The sequence below is a fragment of the Myotis lucifugus genome, unplaced genomic scaffold, assembly GCF_000147115.1.
Source record: "Myotis lucifugus unplaced genomic scaffold, Myoluc2.0 scaffold_83, whole genome shotgun sequence".
In the NCBI taxonomy this organism is placed as follows: Eukaryota; Metazoa; Chordata; class Mammalia; order Chiroptera; family Vespertilionidae; genus Myotis; species Myotis lucifugus.
This window is the reverse complement of record NW_005871131.1, coordinates 303,345-329,116: the sequence shown is the minus strand read 5'-3', so window position 1 is coordinate 329,116 and position 25,772 is coordinate 303,345. Positions and strand designations below refer to the sequence as shown.

Here is a 25,772-nt window from a genome sequence, read left to right as displayed (position 1 = left end):
TACCCAGCATTCTGATTTTAGCTGTCAAGTTTCTGAGTTTTTTTTTAAATCTTATCTCTGGATAGGACTTCATCAAATTTGGCTGCAGCCAGGCTGACAGGTTCTGCACACAGTAAAGGCAGCCTTGTTGAAGAGAGAAATCCCACTAGCAAGTATTACCGGTGAGAGAGAATGAGTGTGTTTAGTCTGAGAGCTGACCCACATTTATGAGGATAGGCATACTAGTGTTTGCTTGATGGCTATCCTGAAGTAATATTTTTGGGGTATAGCTGGGTTATTATGAGAATTTGTTATCAAGTACCTTATTTAAAAGGTTGAGATATTGCCCTGGCCAGGTAGCTCAACTGGTTAGAGCATCATCCAGATATGCCAAGGTTGCAGGTTCCATCACTGGTCAGGGCACAGGCAAGAAACAACCGTAATAAGTGGAACAACAAGTTGATGTTTCTCTCCCCCTCCCCCTTCCTTTCCTTTCCCCACTCCCTCTCCTTTCCCGACTCCCTCTCACTTTTCCTCTCCCTCCCCCTCCCTTCTTCCCTCCCTCCCTCCTTCACTAAAATCAATAAAGAGAAAAGTTGAGGTACTACTTTAGGCCTGACCTCACCTCTTAGAAAATATTTAAGCAAAGTTATTTGTTGGGTATGTTTAATATTACCAGTAAAATGGGGTAAAATCTAAAAGGTTTTGTGTTTGTGATAGAATTTGTGTTCATTGTAAAATATGAGCATCTTAAAAGAGAACCAGTAATTATTAATGAATCTTTATTTTTCATAAAATGAGAGAGTAGTGTTGCATTTATATTAAAAACAAATTGCAAGTAGCCTACTTCAGGCTTTCTAACACCACTCCCTCTTTTTTAAGAGAAAAATATTGGTACTGGATAAAATTGATTACGGAGAGTATAAAAGTACAAAGATAAATTGAGGAGGCAATTGAATAGAAATTCTTTTTCTTTGAATGTTTTGTTAACAGTTCCTGTTTCCTATAAATTAAACAAATTACTATAACATCTTTCCATGTCTTCTAATTGTTTGTTTCTATTTGTAGGAATAAAAGAGCAGTCCAAGGGGGTCGTTTATCAGCAATTACCATGGCACTTCAGTATGGCTCAGAAAGTGAAGAGGATGCTGCTTTGGCTGGTAGGCATTAGGCTGTGAGACTAGTTCACTGTCTTTTCAATGGGTCCTTCTGGATAAGGAAAATTGCAGTGACTTTGGTCTGGCTGAGAGTTTGTCAGGTTTGAAGTACAAGCTATTTTGTGGCATTTTGATTTCACTCTTTGGTTGGCAAACTTATCAAAAGCTTATTGCTTTATTTTGTGTTAAAGTTTGTATTTGAGTAAATAAATACTTTTTTCAACACAGTTGGTTTGACAACATTAGCAGATCCTGGTTTGAAACCTGTGATAATGAGACTAATGACAACATCAGGGAAGACATTCACGTTATCTTAGACTAGAGGCCCGGTGCATGGATTCTTAAACCAGTGGGGTCCTTTGGCCTGGCCTGCGGAGATAGGGCTGAAACTGGCTCTCCGACATTCCCCGAGGGGTCCCGGATTGCGAGAGGGCACAGGCCAGGCCGAGGGACCCAACTGATGCATGATCGGGGCCAGAGAGGGACCACGAGAGGGCTCCAGGCCGTGTCCAGCCCTTCTCGCCCAGTCCCAATCAGCGGGACCCCAGGAGCAAGCTAACTGGTCGGAGCGTCTGCCCCCTGGTGGTCAGTGCACGTCATAGTGACTGGTTGATGGATTGAACAAACGGTTGGACACTTACCATATTAGACTTTTATTATATAGGCTTTCCAGGTTATTGACTTAACAGTTTCAGTAGGCTATAACTTTTTCTCAGCTATAGCTTATGGCTTAAAGATAGATGTAAATTATAATCAAAGCTCATGGTAAATTGCCATTTAAACAAGTCTAACAGAGGACATTGAGCACTAAAAATGCATCTAAGAGTACACAGTTGGTTAAATAGCAATCTAAACAGCAGCTATCCCATATAATAAAAGAGTAATATGCAAATCGCCCAAACAGTGGAACGACTGTTCGATATGATGCGCACTGACTACCAGGGGGAAGACTCTCAATGCAGAGGCTGCCCTCTGGCGGTCAGTGTGCTCACACAGTGGGAGTGCCGCCCAGTCAGAAACAGGGCTCATGGCTGGTAAGGAGCTACTCTAACCCTAAGCCCCTCCTCCTCCCCTGCCAGCCCTCCCTCAGTGCATCTCGTGCACCAGGCCTCTAGTAGAGAGATATTTGATGTCATTGTCAGTCTCTTAAGCGTGATATAATATTTTTTTATTTTATTGTAGATAAATTTTATTGTAGAGCTAAAATTTGTTTCATAAAGTTATTCTGGCATATCTTTTGATTTTATAATCAAGTGTGATACAATCTTTTTGATTTTATAATCAAGTGTGATACAACAGATTTTTCCAGCTGTATGTTATTTTGTATTAATTCTAAAAATTTCATAATTACTGTAAACTACTTATTAGAGTGAATTTAATTTTTTGATACTTATCTACAGAATTAAATTTTTTAAATTTAAATTAAGCCTTGTCTTATAAAAATTGAAAGAAAATTGCTCTTTTCATTAGCTTTTTTTGCTGATTATAAAAGTGACACGTGTTTTATGTTTAGGTTTCCTTCTAACATTTGGTTAACTTCATTAACCTTATAGTAACATAACAAATTGAGGGAAAACCACACCATTTACAAAATTTCTAAATAGTATTTATTGCCTTTTTTCTAATAAGTAGTACTGTTGTCACAAAAGGATTATTATTTAGTCACTTCAGCTATTAAGAAAAAAAGTAGGAAGATTTACATCTACATTTTCTTCTAAGAATTTTATAGTTTTAGCTTTTACATTTCAGCTCTGAGAACCATTAAAGACTACTTGTTCCTTTTCTTGGCCAAACATACAGAGCAAGAAGTCTCTGAAGAAGGCACATTTTAAAAGATAAATTACTTTTAACCTTTTGTTTATTTGTTTTGTAACCTTTTAAAAATAGCAAATTTACTAGGTAACATTCTACTCTATTTCTATATAACATTTCTCTAAGTAAACATACAATTATACTGAGAATTACTAACATCATCTTTAGTGAAGGGTAGAGCTTATTCTTTTAAAATAAGTATTCTCAAACATATAGCTTAACCTGGAAGGTTGTTAAAAGAACTTTTCAAAGTATGGTTCTTTATCTTATAAATACATTTTTTGTCTTTCAAGCTGCACGTTATGAAGAAGGAGAGTCGGAAGCAGAGAGCATTACTTCATTTATGGATGTTTCAAATCCTTTTTATCAGCTTTATGACACAGTTAGGAGCTGTCGGAATAACCAGGGGCAGCTAATAGCTGAACCTTTTTTCCATTTGCCTTCAAAGAAAAAATACCCTGATTATTATCAGCAAATTAAAATGCCCATATCACTACAACAAATCAGGTAAAATGTCTCCTACATCACTTGGTATAAATTTATTTTCTTGTGGTTGAGCCTGCACATAAATCTTTGTTGTTGTTGTTGTTGTTAATCCTCACCTGAGGATATTTTTTCCATTGATATTTAGAGAGTGGAGGGAGAGAGGGAGGGAAGGAGGAAAGGGAAGGAAAGAATGAGAGAGAGGCGGGGGAGGGAGGGAGGGAGGGAGGGAGGGAGAGAAAGAGAGAGAAACATCGATGTGAGAGAGAGACATCAATTACTTGCCTCCTGCATGTGCCCCAACCTGGGGCTGGGGTTTGAACCTGCAACCCAGGTATGTGCCCTTGACTGGGAATCGAACCTGCACCTCTTTGGTGCATGGGCCGATGCTCTAACCACTGAACACACCAGCCAGGGCTGCACATATATCTTCCTTCCTTAAATGGAAAAGTATATTAAAGGTAAAAATGTTTTTCATATGTTTAGAGTATGCTTGAATATTGCTCCTATTTTGAGAAATAAATTTGATTAAATACAAATGATATTCTTTGTACTGCAATAGTCAAGATGCAAATTGATGAAAGGTGTTCCAGCTAGACATTTTATGTGTCAGATTATAGATTATAAAAAGTCATGCAGCTCAAAATTTAACTTCATTTTCTTATAACTGAACAAAGTACATAAATTTTTCTATACCTTCTATTGATATTTTAATTACAACAATTTATCTGTATTTAAAGTATATATCTATAGTTGAACCCCTCTCCCCTCAGAATAAGTTTAGACAGCTCTTAGAGAATTCATTAGCTGAAACAATAACTGAAAGATAGTTCATCTTTATTTCCCTTTTTTGTTTAGACAGTGTTAAAGTGATCATTGGGAATTCAGCCAGATAATACTTAAACCACCACAGTTTCATTTGAAATAGTAGGAAATAAGTAAATTATAAAATACGATGTTTTAGAACTTCCACATGCAGGTTAGGTTTTGCAATAAAACCAGATAGAGGCACGAAGCAGGTAAAATAACTTAACTGGACAAGGTCAGATTAAGCTGGTATTAACATGATGTTTTCATGGCAGATAATTAACCTTCCAAATGGTAGCAATTAAAATTCTTGAATTCACTGGATTCTAGGAAATAAGGTTGTTTAAACAAGCATGTTTTATGGTTTTGCTTTTGTGACTTCTATTTTTATCATTTCATCAGAAAGATATATGGTGTTTTTACTTAATCCAAACTTTGGAGGTTTTATACACAAGTACAATATAGAAAATCAGCTAATTTGACCTTAAAATAACATGGAAATTAAGACTGCCATTCATAAGAAAATAGCCTGGAAGTTTGTCATTTATACTCTTCACCTTAGAAAAGATGGTGACGGTCTTGTAGATGTTGAGAGAGTCTCTTTTAATTGAATGGTTTTTGTCATTATTATCTTTTATCCCACTGTTGTTGTTTTTTTAATTCAAATAGTCTAATCAATTTAGTTCAGAAGAAGACACATCTGTAGCCAGCTCATTCACCTGCCTACAACTTTCTCTCAAGTTAGAATTTTCTAATACAAACCTTACTGTATCAAGTCAATAATCTGCAATAACTTTTCCCTTCTTTTAAACTTTACTCTGGTAGTTATCTGGCACACAGGTAGGGGAGTGTGAGGGATGGAGAAGTGGCTGAGGCCTAGATGGTAGCATACTAGGGTTCTGAAGGATCAACTTTTAGGATGTCGAATTTGCCTTCTTTCCAAGGAAAGATTGGTGCCTCACAGGAGCTGGGCTACCTTCCATTGTGCTCTACGACAGCCAAAAGAGAAATCTAGAGCTGTGCTGTCCAGTATGATGGCCACTAGTTACATGTGACTGTGGAACTAAGGAACTAGCTTTTAAATTTTATTTAATTTTGATTTAAATAGCCACATGTGACTAGTGGCCACTATATTGTACAACACAGTCCTAGTAAGATTTGTTGGCAGAAAGAAGATAATTGAGTATCATCAAAAGCAACAAAAATGGGAGTGGCCTGGCCAGTGTGGCTCAGTGGTTGAGCACCTACCTATGAACCAGGAGGTCACGGTTCACTTCCCAGTCAGGGCACATGCCCAGGTTGCGGGCTAGATCCCCAGTGGGGGTGCAGGCGGGAGGCAGCCGGTAGGTGATTCTCTCTCATCATTGATGTTTTTATCTCACTCCCGCTCCCTCTCTGAAATCAATAAAAATACATTTTTTTTAAAAATGGAAGAGTGGGCAGAAGCTAGACAGTGTGGCTCCATCTTTTATTTCCCATTATGTTCTTCCCTCGACACACTATTCTTGGTTAACATCATTCTGATAACTTCAGATTTATTATAGATTGTCATTTACAAACTTGGGTTTTCTGTCTGTTCTTTGTGGGTGTTGAGAATACCCAGCACATTATCCTTGGAGTTGGCAGAAATAAGTCTGAGACTGTAATTGAAACTCTGGGTACTAGCTACATAGCTGGTACTGATAGCTGAGTTTGTGCTTAGTTGTTTTTTGCTTCATCCCAGAGATGTCCTCTAACATTCATAACTTTTTAAGTACTACATGTAATCTGCATATGATTTTGGTAAATTTTAAGTAAAATTTTACATGCAGAATGGGTGATGTCATTCCAAGAGGAAAGTGTGGAATTTATGCAGTTACTCTGTGAAGCTATTTACACATACTGTCGTTCTTAATACTGTTTTTGTGACTTTGATGAATAGCATACAAGTGCTATAATCAAAAGGTTGAAAAGTCTATCCTGTCTAAATTCATATATATAGAGTTAGGCAAACCATGACTCTTCACTTGGTACAAAGTGTATAGGGACTTTATGAGAGTTGGTATTAGTAACAGGCATAGTGTCTAAGAGAAATATCAGGATTCTTAAGATTTTTAAGTAAATTAAAAACAAATTTTAGTTGCAAATGTTTGTATTGGAATATTTCTGTCTCGTTTACCATATTAAGACCATTCCTCATTGTCCATATTTAATACTCCTGGGGGTTAAAAAAAGGTTATTCTAAATGTTTCTTCATGGCATTGCCAGCACTTTCTCTGCTTTAACTTTCATGAACTGGAATGGTCTCTGATTTTCAGAAATAGGTAGATTGCCATGATTCTTCATTAAGGTCATTTAAACCTTCCTAATTTTTCTGGGTTTGCATGTTAGTCACTAACAGAATTTTCCCATTAGGATTTTTACTGTATATTTGCTTTGTAATAGACCACCTTACTAGGTTCTCTGATTACATCTTACAGTGTTCTAGTTTATTCTTTTGGATTTTTAAATTGTCATTTTGCCTAAATATAATGGTACTTTTGCCTCCTCACTTTGTATCTTGAAAATGTCATTTTCAGACCTCTAATCAGTATAACTAATAAAGATACCATCCAGTGCTTATCAGAATTTCTGCACTGAATTTTGAGGAAGGATGTTTTATAATTTTCATAATGGAAAATTCTAGCCATCTGTTTGTCTTCCACAGAACAAAGCTAAAGAACCAAGAATATGAAACTTTGGATCATTTGGAGTGTGATCTGAATTTAATGTTTGAAAATGCCAAACGCTATAATGTTCCCAATTCAGCCATATACAAGCGAGTTCTAAAATTGCAGCAAGTCATGCAGGTATGATATCTTTGTTTTGCTAAGTTGTTGCATGTATAACTGAAATAATTTTATACATTTTGGGAATGTTTTTTAAAGATGTATGATTTCCTCCAGCAAGATCACATCATTTATTTCAACAAAAAGTACTGCTGAATATTTTTTTTTTAGCATCATCAGGACCATGTAGAATAGAAATAATAGTTTAGACTGGGTTAGTTTTGTGAGTAGAAGAGGCAGGGATTTGTCTCTGGGGAGTAATTTTAGGGTCTCAGACAGTTTCCCTCCAGTCATAGGTGATATTCTATGGGTTAGGTGTTATTTCTTTAGTTCTAGACTTTGTCTCTTTTGAGGTATCTTGGTCTAGGAGAAAGGGCATCTTAAGGCTAAGTAATCATTGTATAGAGTCTGAGTTTATTAGATCCTTTCCGAGAGCACACCTTGAAAGGGTATCTGAGGTTTCAGGTCATTTGGGGGTTTTGAGACAAAAGGCATAAATATGAAATAAAAATACTGTCTACTTGTCAGTTTTTGGTAGAATCTTTTTGGAAAGTGAATCCCAAAGCAAGGTATCAGCAAAAGCAATTTTAGATAACCCAAAGAATCTTCATTTTGTATCGTCAACACTATGATCAGTGCTGTGGATTTCAAGTATTTCCTTTTCAGTACTTCATATGTATTCCTTAAGTCTACTGTGGTTTGACTTTCAGCTGTGTTTGACAGAAAGTCTTTAAAAATGCATGTGTTGAAAAGTAGATCTCCTTTCACCTCTCACATTAAATTTTCTTCTTAGCCACACTGTTGCTTAAGAAGTCGAGGGTACTAAAGGCCATCTTTGAGTTGGCTTTTTGTAAATTAAATATGGCCACCAGAGCTGGGTACCTTTATAACTTAACTTGTCTCAGTGCTTTTAACAAGTCAGTGTCCTTTTTAGTATTAAATTCAGCTAGTGTTGATTCTTAAACCCTCTGGATCCATTTTCTAACCTACATTTTTATCATGCAGGCTTTTGTTAAATTGGGTTAATGACTTTAATTTTATGAATCCTATGTGTGGTTGTATCTCTGGGTGAATCTGATATGTCTAGCTCTTTAATATTCATATATTCTAGGAGTGCTCAGCAGAGTGAGCTTGACTCCCGGGATCTTCTCTGTTTTAGGCAAAGAAGAAGGAGCTTGCCAGGAGAGATGACATTGAGGATGGAGACAGCATGATTTCTTCAGCCACCTCTGACACTGGTAGTGCCAAAAGAAAAAGGTATATATACTTTTCTTATAACTGAAGACATCTTCTCAGTTTCTATTTATTTCGTCTTAGATGAGCACAGAAAAATGTTTTTTAAGCTATTAAATATGAATTCTCTTATAAGATTTTAAATACTTTATAACATGTATTCTTTTAAAATTTATTTGTAAGCTATATATAATTAGCATTTTTTGTGCAAGTACCTATTGCTTTTAGATGATATAGATAAAAATGACAACTATTTATATAGGTTGGTGAAACATGTTCTTTTTGTGATCCACGTTATTTTGTTTTAATAGTGCTACTTAAATCTAATTTAGGTAATTTTTCAGGGTAAATTACAAAATTTTTAGTGCTATCACTGCAGTGAAGTAAGTCATTACTATTGCCCCTTTGTTTTTCCTTGTTAATCTGATCTTTATTTGCCATTTAAAGATGTCAGATTGTAAAATTCTAAGTCATAACTTCTTTTAGTTCATAAACTGTTAAGCTAGATATTTGGCTTTCTTTTTTTTCTAACCTTTCTCTCAACTTCCCTAACCCTTTCTTTCTCTCCTGGGTTTCATGGAAGGGGACCTTACTGTGAGATTCTGGAGCTGGACTTCTATAAAGAGTCATGCAAGGCCTTCTCTTTTTGTCTGTGCCTCCCACATGGAGTTTCTCTGGCTTGATCTTTGTGGAACACTGTATTCCCCCTTAACCTTAACTCTCTCACCATCTCTTTAGCAGCAGTCAGTCCAAGGAGGATACTTAGATAAGGAAGAAGCTAATCACTAATAGCAGGGTTTGACACATTCAAAGCTGAATGAAGAAGTCATTAGTAACTGTTGATATAATTCTGTTCATACATTAATAGATCCACTAAGATGAGAAGATTTAAAAAAAATGGTTAAGGAAAGAGAAGCTGTCCTATATTACCCTCTTATAAATAGCATTTGGGAAAACTTTTTTTAGCTTGGAAAATAACTTTGCTAATCTATGCCATGGTAACTAAATTGATTGATGTACCCTGAGATGTGAGTCTCCTCCATTACTGGCCTATGATTTTCATCCTTCCAAGTTCTTAATTCCTTGTTATACCAGGGACAACGGAGAAAAAATGTGAAAGCAGATCAGAGACATCAAATCAAGAACATCTTTGAGTGTAATTATATAACTCTACTACAGCATCACCTGTGTTTTCCAGATCAGTCACCAATCAAAGATAAACACTTCTCAGGCAAAAGAAGGTAATGGAGGCAAAAGTGATGGTACATTTAGTGCCAACACTGAATAAAAAGAGAGATTGTAAACTAGTTAAGTGCTTAAACACACACACACACACACACACACACACAAATAGAAATACAGTTCCACGGATGCATTAGTCCAGGCCAGATACTTAAAAATTACCTATATCTCTGGCATGTACTTTGTGGGACAACCCAAGTTGATTAAATGAAAGATATTACTCTAAAACCTGCTGTAAAAAGAAAACTGAGCATTAAATTCTTGAAATAATAAAATTCCACTTCAAATCAAAAGTCCCTGTATGAACAGATTTCCTGGAAAGTGTTTTGTGAAAAACAGAAATAAGTGAAGAACAAATATAAATCATAGCTAAAGCAGTAAAAGAACCTACCCGGTTATGAAATAATAGGCATGAGTGGATGTTAAGAAGTTGAAAGAGGTCCTATACTTTAGACTCTGACAAAGAAAATAATGTAATTATTGTGCCTTCCAAAAGGCTTACTAATTTAGAAGATAGTTATGTTAAGAGGATTTGGGAATAAAAAGTAGACTTCTCCAAAATTCAGGCAAACACAGTAGCCTAGGAATTAAAGTAAAGCTTGTCCAGGGAAGTCAGGGCCACGTTTTCCAAGTATGATTCTATTTTTGCCTTATTTTTTTAATATTCATGAGTCTGAGAAAAGTTAATGTGATGTGTTCTCTTCATTGTGGGAGTGCATTCTTCTCCCTCAGCCCTCTACCCAAAAGTCTACCTGCTGTCTTCCATGTTGAAATGTCCCAAGTGTTCTTATATCCTTTATCTTTTGGATTGAATAAATCCTTTTTTCTCAACCACATTTGGTTTATACATGACCCTCTGATGTTGCTTATTTTCTCTTCACATGTAATGTTTGTTTCTGCTTTCCCAGGAACACTCTTGACAGTGAGATGTTGGGTCTCAGGAGGCTATCCAGGTGTGCAGTCTTTTTTTATGAATAAACATTTTTAAAAGTGTAAGCTGTGGCATGGTCAGTAGTATTGTTTAGGTGAAAAGTGAAGTCTTAAGCATGTGAAATAATGGTTCTTACTTGAGTGCTAGTTTATTTTATGAATAAAGAAAACAGTATAGTTTAGAAGTACAGTCAGTAAAAGAAAGTCAGGATTAGTTAACTTAGATAAGTTCAGTAGCCATAATTTGTTGCTTGGTTGGCCAGGGGCAACAAGCCCTCTCACCAGTCATTGTGGCTGTGCTTCAGCACCAAAAGGTAGAGGGTAAGTTTATGATGGCATTGCCAGCATCCAGAAACTAGCAGGTGCTAATTCCCTTTCAGGGATGCCCTTTACCTATTGGGGATGGTGGAGGGATTAAAATCAGTGTTGACAATCCAAGTGATGATGGTCTGTGTTGACACCTACCATTGGATTAGTGCTTCTTGAGCATGAACACATTTTCTTAGTCTCTGATCTTGTCCATGTTTTATTTATTTAAAAGCATCCATTATTTTGCATGTTACTTGTGATTTTTAAAACAGCCTATGAGTTGCCATGTTATAGTCTATAGTCCTAGTAATCATTGTGTGGTGCTTTTATTTTTATCTTTGCTATCTGGCATTCATGGAGTGTCAATTGCTTGCAGAACACCAGACTCTGTTCTTACAGGTCATAAAGGAGAACATTTAGTCATCACCTGTACCTGTCAGGAATTTATTAAGTCAGGAAAACAGACAGGTTGAAAACAAATGAAATTGTGTGCGAAGATTATACTAAAATAATTACATAAGATACACAGTTGTGTAGTTGTATGGAAATGTTTCATGATTGCCCAAATAGCTTTAAGAGATCTGATTTCCCTACCATGTTTAAGTTAGTATTCTAAACTTATCTGTATGTTGCTACCATGGGTAGTCCATCCTACAAAATCTTCTTCCTAATATTTTCCTTAAGAAAAGTTTTCTCAGTATTTATTTAAAAGACCATGGATTGTATTTATTTTTTAATTTTATTTTTATTGATTTCCGAGGGGAAGGGAGAGGGGGTGAGAAACAGAAACATCAATGATTAGAGAGAATCATTGATTGGCTGCCTCCTGCACACCCCACACTGGGGATCGATCCGCAGTTCAGGAATGAGCCCTGACCGGGAATCGAACTGTGACCTCCTGGTTCGTAGGTAGACGCTCAGCCACTGAGCCACGCCAACCAGGCTGTATTTCTTTTATATCACTCATAGTGTATGGCACAGCTCTAAGTAGTAGTAGAAATAGAAATGTGGGACATCAAGGAGTAGTATTGTAACCCCAGATTCTAGAGCCTGACTGCCTAGGTTCAAATCCCAGTTTTTCTTATGAGCTCTGATATGAGCCTCATTTCAATTTACTCTTTCAAACAAGGAGTTGATGATAATACCTATATATGATTACTGAGTGGACCTGGTTGGTTATTATGTTTGAGCTTGGATACAAAAAGTACTCAGAAAAGGTAGCCGTGATTATTTTCTAGAAGTAGTTTCTGTTGACATCAGGATTTGAAATCAGTGGATTTCATTTTGTTTTTAGTCAGATGTTACTAGTCTGGGAAAACACGTTAGAAAAGATGAATGAAAGGTTTTATTTCTTGAAGACTTGGAGATGAAATATAGCAAGCCTTATAAAAGAAAGAACCTTTAGATTTACTTAGCTTAACAGTAAGCACCACTGAAGCTCTAGGGCCAGTGAATTAAATGCTGGGCTACCTTGAAGCCTATGAACAGAGTGGACTTTGATTAGAGAAGCAATTAATAAGCATTAACTGGGGAAAGGGAAGAGCATGATAAAAGCAGCCTGGTGATTATCAGCTCATTCAATTCTCAGTACTGAATACTCACTTTATGACCTTAGGTATTCACTTGACCTCTCTAATCCTGTTTTTACATCTGCAACATTGAGATAATAATTGTACCTGGTTGTCAAAGTTGTAGGGTTAAATGAAAATGTATATGTCAAAGTTGTAGGATTAAATGAGAATGTATATATGGTCCTTAGTGCAGTCTCTGACACATGGTACAAGTGTTAGCTATAACTATAAATAGGATGTGTATGTGTATGCAAATACATCCTATATAATAAAGAGCTAATATGCTAATTAGACCAAACAGCCGATCGACCATCTGGAAGACATTCCAGACAAAGCCAGGGCTGTGAGGGCCGGCCGAGGCTGTGAGGGGCTGTGAGGGCCGAGCCCCTTGCACGAATTTTGTGCATCGGGCCTCTAGTATAATAATAAATAATAACTTCAGAGGAAGAATAATTAAGGACATTTGAGAAAGTGGTCAGCCACAAGGTATGAGGGTTAGGACTAACACTGGCATGAAAAACTGAAAGATCAGATCTGGAAGGGCTATGGAGGGCCTTTAAAACTTGGTGATGACCTGGCTGGTTTGGTTCAGTGGATAGAGCATCAGCCTGTGGACCAAAGGGTCCTGGGTTCGATTCGGGCACATGCCCCAGTTGTGGGCTTGATCCCCAGGAGGGGGCATGCAGGAGGCAGACAATCAGTGATTCTCATCATTGATGTTTCTATCTCTCTCTCCCTTTCCCGTCCTCTCAAATCAATAAAAATATTTTAGCCCTAACTGGTTTGGCTCAGTGGATAGAGCGTCGGCCTGCTGACTGAAGGGTCCCAGGTTCGATTCCAGTCAAGGGCATATACCTTGGTTGCAGGCACATCCTCAGTAGGGAGTGTGCAGGAGGCAGCTGAATTGATGTTTCTCTCTCATCAATGTTTCTAAATCTCCCTCTCCCTTCCTCTCTGTAAAAAATCAATGAAATATATTTTTAAAAAACACACACAAGAAAACTTGGTGATAAACTAAGAGAAGCAAAAAATGATAGTAATTCCATTACTTCTGGCTGGTGTGGGGGTCAGGAGGAGGAGGGTGGCAGTTATTCTGGAAAATCAGGGATTCAGAATGGAGCCTCTGTCACCTCATGATCTTTGTGCAATTTAGAAAAAGCACCCATTTCTCAAGACGCTTGACTTTCATTTGTTGGGAAATTGCTGTAGTAAACTGATTTTTAGCACAGGACCCTTTATAGCCCATCCTGTATAATAAAAGCATAATATGTAAATCGACTGAAGAGAACAACCAGTTGGTGGGGGGTGGGGCCGGTGAGCAGGTAGTGCCAGGCCAGCCAAGGCATGTGCCAGAGGACAGAGGGAGGGAATTGCAGTTGGGGGGCTGGGGGGACAGTGACCAGTGGTGGCAGGGGGAGGAGATGGGGGGACGAAGTATGTGCCCTGCACCGTCTCCTGATCAGCCCATCTAGTTGCAGAGGGAGGCCAGACTGCCGCTTAGGCCCACTCCCCATAGGACATCCCCTGAGGACTCCCAGACTGTGAGAGGGCGCAGGCCCAGCTGAGAGAACCCCACCCAGTGCATGAATTTTCGTGCACTGGGCCTCTAGTCTCCTATAAAATTCTAGAATTCTATGTTTGTTATAACAATGTCTGTGATCTGAATTGGCATCTCCTTAAGTGCAGAATGATAAACAATCATGGTTTTGAACTCCCTTAAGATGTATTTTACTTTATGTTCAAAAGTACTGATAAAGATGAGAAGAAGAATGAGTAGGCCAGGTCTGGGATTTAATTTATGCACCTTTCCCAAAATGGGGAAAAGTAAACAAACTGCAGTTAATGGTCTGAGAAAGGAGAGTACTAAGATGCATAGAGAGGTTCTAAAAAGAATCTGAAAAGCAAAATAACATTGAAAACAGTAACCAGAAAATATTAAATAGGGAGTGTGATCGCTGTCTTTTTATAATATAGTTTCATTTCAAAAAGTATTTAAACTTACTTTCAAAAGTCATGGATATAATCAAAGTTTGGCATCCATATTGGAAAAACATAAAGCAGATGTACTAGTTACCTAGTCTAATACAGTTTATTATAAAAGAATATAAATTTAGCTCTGCATTTTCTGACAGCCAGATTAAAACTAATGGGCCAAGTTGTTCTCAGTCTCAAAGGCAATTTAAGGATTTGGAAAAATGTAAACAAAATAACAAAAATGGATTTGTTCAGAAAAGATCCTGAGGGACTCTGATTTAAAAAGTTTGCTTGCCTTTGAGGATGGAAACTAGTTACACATCTCTCTTAAAGCATGAATGATACAAATGTAAAAAGGATGCTATTAGTAATATATGTCCTAAAACAGTAAATTTCAGTTATTAGAGCAGTTTCTTTTCTTTTTAAAAAAATATGTTTTTATTTATTTCAGAGAGAGGAAGGGAGAGGACGAGAGGGATAGAGACATTAATGATGAGAAAGAATCATTGATTGGCTGCCTCCTACACTGTCCTTACTGGTGATCGAGCCCACAACCTGAGTATGTGCCCTGACAGGAAATCAAACCTTGACCTACTGGTTCAAGAGCTGACACTCAACCACTGAGCTACACTGACCAGGCTAGAGCAGTTTCTTAAACAATTAGATTTTATATTTTTAGTATGTTCCATTCAAAACTGCCTAGTGTCAGTTATTCCAGTAGGAAGAACCGACCACTTGCCATTCTTTTACTTTTTGGTATTTCCCCTAAAATTTAGTTAAAAGCCTTTCCTTCTCTTTAAAAGTCTGATAAAAATTCTGCCCTAGACTCACTCACATTAGAATATTTGTAGCTTCATACAGAAAAGCCTCATGGTACTTGTACTGGAACTAGGAAGTGAATAGAGCTGATCTTTTGGTCTAGGTAAGGGCCTCAATTGAATTGTTGTGCTTGGTATTTCTGGAATGAGGAGTGATTTCATTCTGAGTTGATTATTGAAGAGCTCTTTTAAGCTCTTAAAATAGAATTCTCAAGTCTTTCTTTTGAAGTTCACACACAAGTAAAACCTAAAGAAACCATATCTGACTTTAGTAGTTTTAAGTATTCTGTGATATCAAATTTAGGTTCTGAAATGTTTCTTTTGAGGTTTCCTGATGGTTAAAGTCATCTGTGATTTAATTTCTCCCTGGATGTGGAGCTCTGTGGTATTAGAGCTTTGTCCCGAGTTCCCTTTCCATTATCCACTTGCTAAAGACCTGGATTGAGAGAACGCTTCCTCTCACATCATTGCCCCAGGATGCCTCTTTGGAGAAATAATTTTCAGTAGATGAAACATCTTCTAGATCAGCAGTTGCCAATCTTTTGGACCTAATAGACCACCGTGGACCACCGGTTGGTGACTGCTGTTCTAGATCAGTGGTTCTCAACCTTCCTAATGCCATGACCCTTTAATACAGTTCCTCATGTTGTGGTGACCCCCAATTTCATTGTTACAAATTGAACATAATTAAAGCATAGTGATTAATCACAAAAACAATATGTAATTATATATGTGTTTTCTGATGGTCTTAGGCGACCCCTGTGAAAGGGTCGTTCGACCCCCAAAGGGGTCGCGACCCACAGGTTGAGAACCACTGTTCTAGATTGTCCTCACATGACAATCACTTATTTGATGTAGAGTCACAAAAATAATGATAGGAGGAAATGGCAGGAATGATCAAGGGGGCCACCAAGGGAAATGAGCAGTCTGAATACACAGCTTCTGGGATGATCCCAGCCATTGGAAATGGGAATCCATTTTCTCACCTAGTAGCTCCATGATGCTAGGAGATATGCATTTCTGAGGCATTTTACTTTTTGTTTTGTTTTGTTAATCCTCACCCAAGGGTATTTTTCCCCTTGATTTTTAGAGAAGGTGGGAGGGGAGAGAGAAACATTGATGTGAGAGAGAGACATCAATTGGTTGCCTACTGCACACACCCTGACCAGCCATCGGATCTAACCTATAACCTGGGTATGTGCCCTTGAGTGGGAATCGATCGAATCCATGACCCTTGGTGCTTAAGGATGAATATTTCTCTTCATATCTGTTAATTATTCTTTGAGTTTTGTTTCTTTTCTTTCTTTTAAGCATACTTTGAACCTTGGAGAGAAAATATCTGGCCTTTGGCTTCTTCATGACCCAGCAATACAGTGAGTGATCAGAGAACTAGACTTGGAGACCCACTCAGCCACATAGTTTGCTTCAAGAATGAATTTCCTTTCATTTATAAGATAGGGAACAGATAAAAACTATTTATCTCTAAGTACTACATTATAGGATTTTAGTTTCTGTTGAATAGAAATTAAGTCATACATCATTTCTTTTTATTTCCTATATTCCTGTTCTTTGAGACTGCTGGTTTGAGTCTGGCTAGAATTTCTTTATCAGTGTGCTGAAGACATACATTGGGCCAGAAATCATATTGGGAGATCATCTCTTCTGACAATTCATTGAATCACTCACCTTGGGCAGGTCATTTAGCCTCTTTGAACCAGTTTCCTCAGCAATTCGGAGACTAGCCCATATGATCTTACGGGCCTCTTTTTAACTCAGGTTCTAATCTGTGATCCCTTGTACTTTGTTCCATACCACTCACTTCAGTTCCTTAGTATCATATTTCATTGGGGGAATTTGGAGAACAAGACAGGGATTCACACTCAAGGATGAAAATTTACTTAAGAGCTCAGATGAAGTACAGACTTTCTTTTCTTTTCTTTTCTTTTTTTTTTTTTTTTTTTTGGTAAGAGAACATTTATTTGCTAAATCACAGAGGTAGAAAAAGTAATTCCTAGAAGAAATGGGCTTAGCAAGCAAAGAAAGGGCTCTTGGAGCTTGGGAGTGGGGAAGCTAATGGTAATGTGCGGGGGTGGGGGCGGGGGTGAGGTGGTAGAGGGAAGAGGAAAAGGGATAAAGGGAAAGGCACGGGCATCTTCCCAGGAGGAAGAGTGCACTGGGTCTTCCATCCTAAGGGTTAAGGATGGAAATTTTAGGGGAAGTCCCAGAGTAAGGTCTCAATAGAATATTTAGTGGTTTTCCAGGTGTATCCATTCAGGATTGTGGTCTCCACTGATTGGCCAGCACCAGGGCAGGGGGGATAGGAGATTATTCAATGCAGCTAGTCCTGATGTCAGCCTTGGCTGGTTTTGTTGTTTATCTGGGCCTGGGACTGAAATACTATTTTAACGGGGGCCTAAATGTTATCTCTAGGGAGAAATGGTCAGGGGGTCCAAGCTGCATGACCAGTGATATGTTAGGGAGGGAAAAGTCACCCTGGAGGTAAGGTCCCACCTTACAATTGATTGTCCATTGCTGGATACCTGGGGCTTTCCATCCTGGTGACCTTCTGTACTTGGCCCATCATCCTTGCTCTGCTCATGTCTGTCTAACTGCCTACAGCATCACCCCCTCAAGGATCTTGGCTCTGAAATCTTTCAGAGAAAAGGAGTGCAGGGTCTCTTCTGTAGCAGCTTCCTGCTGAAAGGGGCGTGATGTTTTTCTTCAGAGCCAAGAGAATCTTGCTGTCTGTCCGGAACTGTGAAGCCTAGGCACAGAAGGAGGTGGCAGTGGTGTCTAAAGATCCCTGAGGACGAGTAAGGCTTGTAACCTGGTGTAGACAAACTGTGTTACAAAACATAGTATTATTGGGGCAAAAGTTGGAATGACAAGAGTTATGACAAATGGTCCAGTGGAAGGAAAAAGTTTTACTTGTAATAATTCCAAGTAAAAGGATGGGAGAAAAATAAAACATTAGTTTGGAAGTTTGTAGCCAAATATTTACAAACATTAGAAAAATTCAGGATCCAGTTTAATTCATAGGTGAAAAATAAAACTTTGGAGATAACTAATTGAATTCGTGTCTAACATTCACAACTGTTTATTAGAGTCTATTTGAAGTACAATTTTTCCCCCTAAAATCACCCTCATTTTTATTAGAGACTTATTTATTTACTATATTATGTCCAGTTTCAGTTTGGCCTGATTGTTTGCATAAACATAACAAGAATAGCAATAGATTGTATAGGCTTTTTAAAAATCTGCTTTGCTGGAATGATTGATTGAGCTTTAATGAGCCTTTTAGGGCAGAGAAGCTGAGCCACCTAGTTGCCATCAGGTTTGACTGCAATACCTCTAGACTTGGGTGAATTCCTTACATTCTTGAGGTTTCCAAAATGTCTTGAGGTTCCTTGCCATCTCTCAGGAAAGCAACCTTCCTTCCTTACCTGGAAAGACTGCCATGAACCACGTGACCAAGCAAGGTGCCAGTCTTTCTCCAAGGGACTCCTATTGGCTTCAAAGTCGGTTTTCATTCCTTCAAGATTTCTGGTGACACAGACTATTTATTCTTTGCACTGGGTTGGCATTATGGAATAATGCTAATGGAGGAAGGAAGCAGGGAGAGACTTTTATCTACTATAGAAACACTAACCTGGCAGATAGACTCACTTTGTTTCCTGGTAATTAGGATATGCAGGTGTTCAGAGTGGTTGTCTTAAGAGATAGAACACTTTTGTGTGTGCATTTGTGTTTTGTTTTTTAAGTGAGGACTGTTAATAGTAGGGAATCAGTAGTTTTATTTCACTTTTGCTGTATTCTTAAAAACAAAAAAAACCATTTCAATTGATAATAAGATTTGTGGGTTTTTTTGGCTGTCAGACAAGATCTTCTTTCAAACATTGCATTTCATAAATATTCTAAACAGGTTTGTCTGGTGTTCATTGGCTGCTCCTGCCATAGTCACTACGTTTTAATGATTTGGGAAATTTTCCTTATACTTGCTTGTAGCTTCCAGCATGTTTACTAGTACTGTGTTTGTGGCATACATAACCAACAAATTATAATCATTATGAAGCACCTGCAAGATTAACTAATTTCATTTCATGTACATCCTTGTATAAAAACACCTGAATTTCTCATTTCCCCCTTTTCTACCTTCCTTTTCAACAGTAAAAAGAACATAAGAAAGCAGCGAATGAAAATCTTATTCAATGTTGTTCTTGAAGCTCGTGAACCAGGTTCAGGCAGAAGACTTTGTGATCTATTTATGGTTAAACCATCCAAAAAGGACTATCCTGATTATTATAAAATCATTTTGGAGCCAATGGACTTGAAAATAATTGAGCATAACATCCGCAATGACAAATATGCAGGGGAAGAGGGGATGATGGAAGACATGAAGTTGATGTTCCGGAATGCCAGACACTATAATGAGGAGGGCTCCCAGGTAAGGACATATGAGGAATCAGTTTTTTATCAGTGTAGCTAAGACACATTTTCTTTCTTTCTTTCTTTTGTCCTTTCTTTCTCTTTAAAATATATTTTTACTTATTTCAGAGAGAAAGGGAGAGGGAGAGAGAGATAGAAACATCAATGATGAGAGAGAATCTGATCAGCTGTCTCCTGCATGCCCCACACTGGCAATCCAGCCCACAACCCGGGCATATGCCCTTGACTGGAATCAAACCCAGGACCCTTCAATCCAGCGGTCGCCAACCGGTGGTCCACGGACCACTGGTGGCTCATGAGGTCCGAAAGGTTGGCAACTGCTGCTTCAGTCCACAGGCCAACGCTCTATCCACTGAGCCAAACCAGCTAGGGTGACACATTTTCTTTTGCACTCATAAAATAATGGATTTTTAGAAACCAGGCCTAACTTAGGTTATTCTTCTCAGTGACTAGCTTAATACTTTGTCTTTCTTAATTATTTAAAATGGGAGGCAGGGCATTATAAAAGTTCATACTCTGTAATCTAACAGCCTAGATTTGAATTCTGCTCTGCCGGTCCCTGTCTAACTAACATCTTTTCTAAACCTCTTATCTTTTTTCATCTGTCAGTTGGGGATAATAGTAGTACATGCATTAGGGTTGTTGTAGGATTTCTATGAGATAGTGTATACAGAGCATGTAGCACTGTGTCTGCTGTTCAAATAAGCACTCAAAGCCAATGGCATTAAAATCTTTCATTATTATTATCATTACTATCCTCAGTAGCCATACTTTTTCAAGGATAGTTCATTAAATGTTATGATTATATAAGAATGGGAATAGTCCTATTAATGCACCTATAAATGATTGATTTTGTTATGAAATTTCTTGATTTTCAGTTTTTTATCAGTGTAATTAATATATATTCTTCTCTCTTTGATATTTTTTCTACTTTACGTCCTTACGTACTTTATTTTTATTTTTTTATATTTTTTTTTTATTTCAGAGAGGAAGGGAGAGAGACAGAGATAGAAACATCGGTGATGAGAGAGAATCATTGATTGGCTGCCTCCTGCACAGAGCCTGCAACCTGGGCATGTGACCTGACCAGGAATTGAACTGTGACCTCCTGGTTCATAGGTCAACAAGCCATGCCAGCTGGGCTACTTTATTTTTTTTATTGAGGTATTAGTAACATTGTATTAGTTTCAGGTATGCAGCATAGTGATTTGATATTTATATGTATTGCAAAATGATCATCATAATAAATCTAACAGTTATCACTATGCAATACAACATTATTAACTTTAGTTACCATGTTGTGCATCACATCCCCAGGACTTACTTATTTAATACCTGGAAGTTTGTAAATGTTGACCCATTTTGCCCACCCTCACCTCTGGCAACCATCAATCTGTTTTTGTATCTATGAGTTTGTTTTGTTTGTTCATTTATTTTGTTTTCTAGATTCCACATATAAGTGAAATTATACAGTATTTGTCTTTCTCTGTCTGACTTATTTCACTTAGTATAATGCCCTCAAAGTCTATCCATGATGTCACAAATGGCAAGAATAGTATTCCTCTGTGTGTGTGTATGTGTGTACACCACATTTTCTTTATCCATTTATCCATAGATATACACTTAGGTTGTTTCTATATCTTGCCTATTGTAAATAATGCTGTAGTTAACATGGATGGGGTACAGATATCTTTTTTAACTTCTTTTATCTACTTTAAATCTCCCAGAAATAAATAAACATTTTCAAATCATTTTTTTGTTTCTTCTACTTTTACATTTGAATATAAAATAAAGTAGGATGCTTGTGAGCAAAGAAATGGTACTCGGTTATAAGGGTTTACACTATCCTCAGTACCAATGGCTAATGTGCCATGTCTGCCACTGATAGAGAAAAAAACTACCCTTAAGAACTAGCCAAGGAAAATGTCACATTCCCTAAGTCCCTCTGCTCTGGCAGCAGATAGGGAGGACAAAGCCCCTCTGTAGAGGTAGTGGGGGCCATTAGGGATGTGATCTTGTTCTCGGCTACATATACTACCCTTCAGCCAATCATTCTTCAGAGAGCGCTTAAGCAGTGATTGTTGCTTTTCACAGATCAGATTCCAGACTGTGAACTTAGACTGATGCTAAATCCCATTTAACCTGGGATTTGGTTTGAGATATTCTCTTCAACTATTAGATATTTTTAATTTTTAATTTTCATTGAGCTAAGTCTGCTACTTTGAGGGTCCAGTGAAAAAGATTTATGAAGGAAAAAAACATATGTAAATATGTTTTAAAACTTCTGTAGTCACTTGCAATGATTCTAGTATAGTAGTTCTCAAACGTTAGCATGCATGTGTGCACATTAAAATCACCTGGAAAGCTTAACACGTTAAGCACCAAGCCTGTTTTGTCTTCCTTTCCATTTAGCCCGCAATATCTGATTTCACCAATATGCTGGATTCACCAGTGACTGACGAGTCCAGGCGGAAAGTATAGTGTCAGTCACCGGTGTTAACGTGTTAACAAATCAATTAAAGCCTAAGCCCACTGCACAGAGATGTGATTTGATGGTGATCTCAAGCTTTATTTCTTTTGTTCCAAACTATTCTAACCTGTATTTTTAAAACTTCTTTATGGATATGTATTCTACTTTATTAGTAAGTATTTTAGAAAATAATTGTAAATATATTTATGGAATATAGGTGTACAACGATGCGCACATCCTGGAAAAGTTACTCAAAGATAAAAGAAAAGAGCTGGGACCACTGCCTGATGATGATGACATGGCTTCTCCCAAACTCAAGCTGAGTAAGGCAACCTCACAGTTTATTATTCCATTTAGTCTATCAAGGACAGATTACTGATTTGCTGAAAAATCCTACATAATAAAGCAGGGGTCCTCAAACTACGGCCCGCGGGCCACATGCAAATACAAATATTATATTTGTTCCCGTTTTGTTTTTTTACTTCAAAATAAGATATGTGCAGTGTGCATAGGAATTTGTTCATAGTTTTTTTTTAAACTATAGTCTGGTCCTCCAATGGTCTGAAGGACAGTGAACTGGCCCCCTGTTTTAAAAGTTTGAGGACCCCTGTAATAAAGCGTGGGTATGCAAATTGACCGTCACTCTGCCACAAAGATGGCGGCGCCCACAGTGGAGGCTGGATTTCTGTAACACAAGATGGCTGCACCCACAGCGGAGGCTGAGTTCCCGTAACGAGCCTTAACGAACAATCAGCAGGGACCTGAGGTTCCCCCCCCGCCCCCCCATGGGGCTTGACAGGGGACCAGGCCACGCCCCCCACCTGGAAAGGCTTGACAGGGGACCTCAGGCTGTGCCCCCTGCCCTGATGCCATGCTAGGGAACCTCAGGCCACACCCCCGGCCCAGGACCAGGCCGGGGGACCACAGGCCATGCCCCCCACCCAGCGGGGCTTGAGGGGGGACCTGAGGCTGCACTCCCCACCTCAGCACCAGGCCAGGGGACCTGAGGCCGTGCCCCCTACCCCAGCACCAGGCCAGGGGACCTGAGGCCGTGCCCCCCGCCCAGTGGGGCTTGACAGGAGACCTCAAGGTGTGCCTCCCACCCCAGTGTTGGGCCGGGGGACCTCAGGCTGTGCCCCCCACCCTGGCACCAGGCCGGGGGACCTCAGCCTGTGCCCCCGACCCCAGCACCAGGCTGAGGGACCTTTGGCCGTGCCCCCTGCCCAATGGGGCTTGTCGGGGGACCTCAGGCCATGCCCCCTACATGGCGGGGCTTGACAGGGGACCTCAAGGTGCGCCCCCACCCCAGTGCTGGGCCGGGGGACCTCAAGCTGCTCCTTTTACCCCGGGCCAGGGAACCTCAGGCCGTGCCCCCCACCCAGCAGGGCTTGACAGGGGACCTAAGGTTGTGCCCCTTTCCCAGTGGGGCTTGACGGGGGACCTGAGGCTACGCCCCCCGCCTGGCAGGGCTTGACAGGGGACCTCAGGCCACGCCCCCCCGCATGGTGGGGCTTGACAAGGCATCTCAGGGAACCTCATGGCTCTCCCCCCCTTCCCCTGCTCAGGCTTGGGGACCTCAGGCCGTGCCCCCCACCTCAGCACCGGGCCAGGGGACCTGAGGCTGTGCCCCCTGCCCTGCAGGCCTTGACAAGGGTGGGACCGGCCGGGTGTGGATCTAGCCCAATCAGGGGGCGGGGGCTGGTCGGGTCTAGGTCTCGTGCGATTTTGAGGCACACGTGGGACTTGAGGGCAGGGACTTGACTCTGATCCCGTGGTGCAGTCCAGACTCTGACAGGAGGAAGATTTTCATATACATTTTACTAATTTTCTTTCATCTCTGACACTTCTATTATAGAGAAAGGGCAAATAGCAATATTAAAATATTTCCTCTAATTAATCCCCCTTTAATGTGCACCAATTTCATGCATCGGGCCACTAGTACTTAATAAATGGTGAATGCATTTGAACTTGCACTCCAGCATAGAGTTTCTTTCTTCCTCTCAAGCATTCACTTCCATATTTTAAGTTATTAAACTGTGGAAAGCATTTGGGAATAGAATATGTCAGTGGTGTTTACTTTCTTTTTGTTGTTGTTGTTTACTTTCTTGAATGTGGTAGATATTTTGTAAATGTTATTCAGAATAGGTATTTTTTTTTCTATATATGATGCCTGAAAGAGTGTAGTGGCAAATTTTGGTTTTTGTATGTTTGCTGATTACTAGAATTAAAAATGAATCCCAGCAACTTCTACTAGACAGAATTTGAGAGGGTAGGGATGTCCAGTCACTGTACTATAAGTTAACTTAGCTGTCTTGAATGTGGTGTGTGGATGGTACTAAAAACTTTGAAGGAAAAGAATGACTCAAAAATAATTACTACCATTGGGCTAAGCAAGACATTTCTGCTTTATTAAAACTTATAATTAATGAAGTAAATACCAAAAAATGATAGTGTTATTGTCATATTTTTTTAGAGCCATATTTGCTGAATAGGGAAATATGATTCTACTTTTTAAATGAAATGACTGTACACTGAATTTTACAATAGCTTTGGTGATGATTTTTTTCTGGTTAAGTTATTTGTCTTTTCATGGAATTGTAAAAACACAAAAAAGGTTTGCAGAAATGAAATACTTTTTTCTACTTTTTAGGAACACAGTGCCTTTTAAAACTAGAACTGGCCCTGACCAGGTAGCTCAGCTGATTAGAACATTGACTCGATACACCAAGGTTGCAGATTTGATCCCCAGTCAGGGCACATAGAGAATCAACCAATGAATGCATAAATAAATGAAACAAATCCAGGTTTCTCTCTCTCTCTCTCTATCTCTCTCTCTCTCTCTCTCTCTCTCTCTTCCTCCTTCCCTCTCTCTTCCCCCATTCCCTCCCTCTCTCTAAAATCAACAAGTAAAAAATGAAAAAAAACTAGAAGTAATTCTATAAGTTGAGTTAGGACACTAAAATTTGATCAACCAATAAATAGATAATTTAACAGTGGCTAAATATATAAAAATACATGTGTTTCTTTAACTTTGGGGAAGGGAGATTTTAACATGTAATGTTACCTTTTCATTTCTCTATATTATATTACGAAAAATTTCAAACATACACAAATATAAAGAATGGTATAATGAAATTCTGTATGCTATACCTGTTGCTCAGCATTATCAAGATTGTATTGCCCAGCTGGCATGGCTCAGTGATTGAGCATTGATCTGAGAATCAGGTAGTCATGGTTTGATTCTCGGTCAAGACAAATGCCCAGATTGCAGGCTCGATGCCCAGTGTGGGGCTTGCAGGAAGGAGACAGCCAATCAGTGATTCCCTCTCATCATTGATGTTTCTATCTCTTTCCCCCTCCCCTCCTCTCTGAAATCAATAAAAACATTTTTTTTTAAAAAAAGATTGTATTATACTTATTTCCTATATTCCCTTTTCTTATTTCCTATATTCCTCTTTGGTTCTAACTAATTTAAAAGAAAATCCAATCATGTCATTTAATTTCTACATAGTTTAGTATACATCTCTGAAATATACAGATACAGCTGACCCTTAAACAACTTGGGGATTTAAGGGTATGTGCCCAAAATTCCCATGTAACTTACGTGAGCCCTCATATGCAGATTCCCATCCCAGGATAAAAAATACTGTTTTTAATACAGGGTTAATTGAATCTGTGGATTCGAAACCCTAGAGATACAGGAGGCTCACTATATGTTTATTGAAAAAAGTCCA

At 38.8% G+C, this 25,772-nt stretch overlaps 1 protein-coding gene across 17 annotated transcripts in view; it reads left to right on the top strand.

Annotated features, from left to right (window-relative positions):
* The window catches only part of PBRM1 (polybromo 1), a 118,215-nt gene that overhangs the window by 33,189 nt on the left and 59,254 nt on the right, over positions 1-25,772 (top strand). For 11 of the 17 annotated variants that reach the window (XR_002829801.1, XM_023755658.1, XM_023755655.1 and 8 more), the window contains 8 exons: positions 66-161; positions 1,048-1,139; positions 3,242-3,455; positions 6,925-7,066; positions 8,205-8,302; positions 10,429-10,473; positions 19,290-19,566; positions 22,256-22,361. Coding sequence is in view for 16 of the 17 variants with exons in the window: in XM_023755658.1 (XP_023611426.1) it covers positions 66-161; positions 1,048-1,139; positions 3,242-3,455; positions 6,925-7,066; positions 8,205-8,302; positions 10,429-10,473; positions 19,290-19,566; positions 22,256-22,361 (1,070 nt within the window). In the remaining variant the exon portion in view is untranslated. The remainder of the gene's footprint in view (positions 1-65; positions 162-1,047; positions 1,140-3,241; positions 3,456-6,924; positions 7,067-8,204; positions 8,303-10,428; positions 10,474-19,289; positions 19,567-22,255; positions 22,362-25,772) is intronic. The other 6 variants (XM_023755656.1, XM_023755666.1, XM_023755662.1 and 3 more) reach the window with 3 other exon arrangements.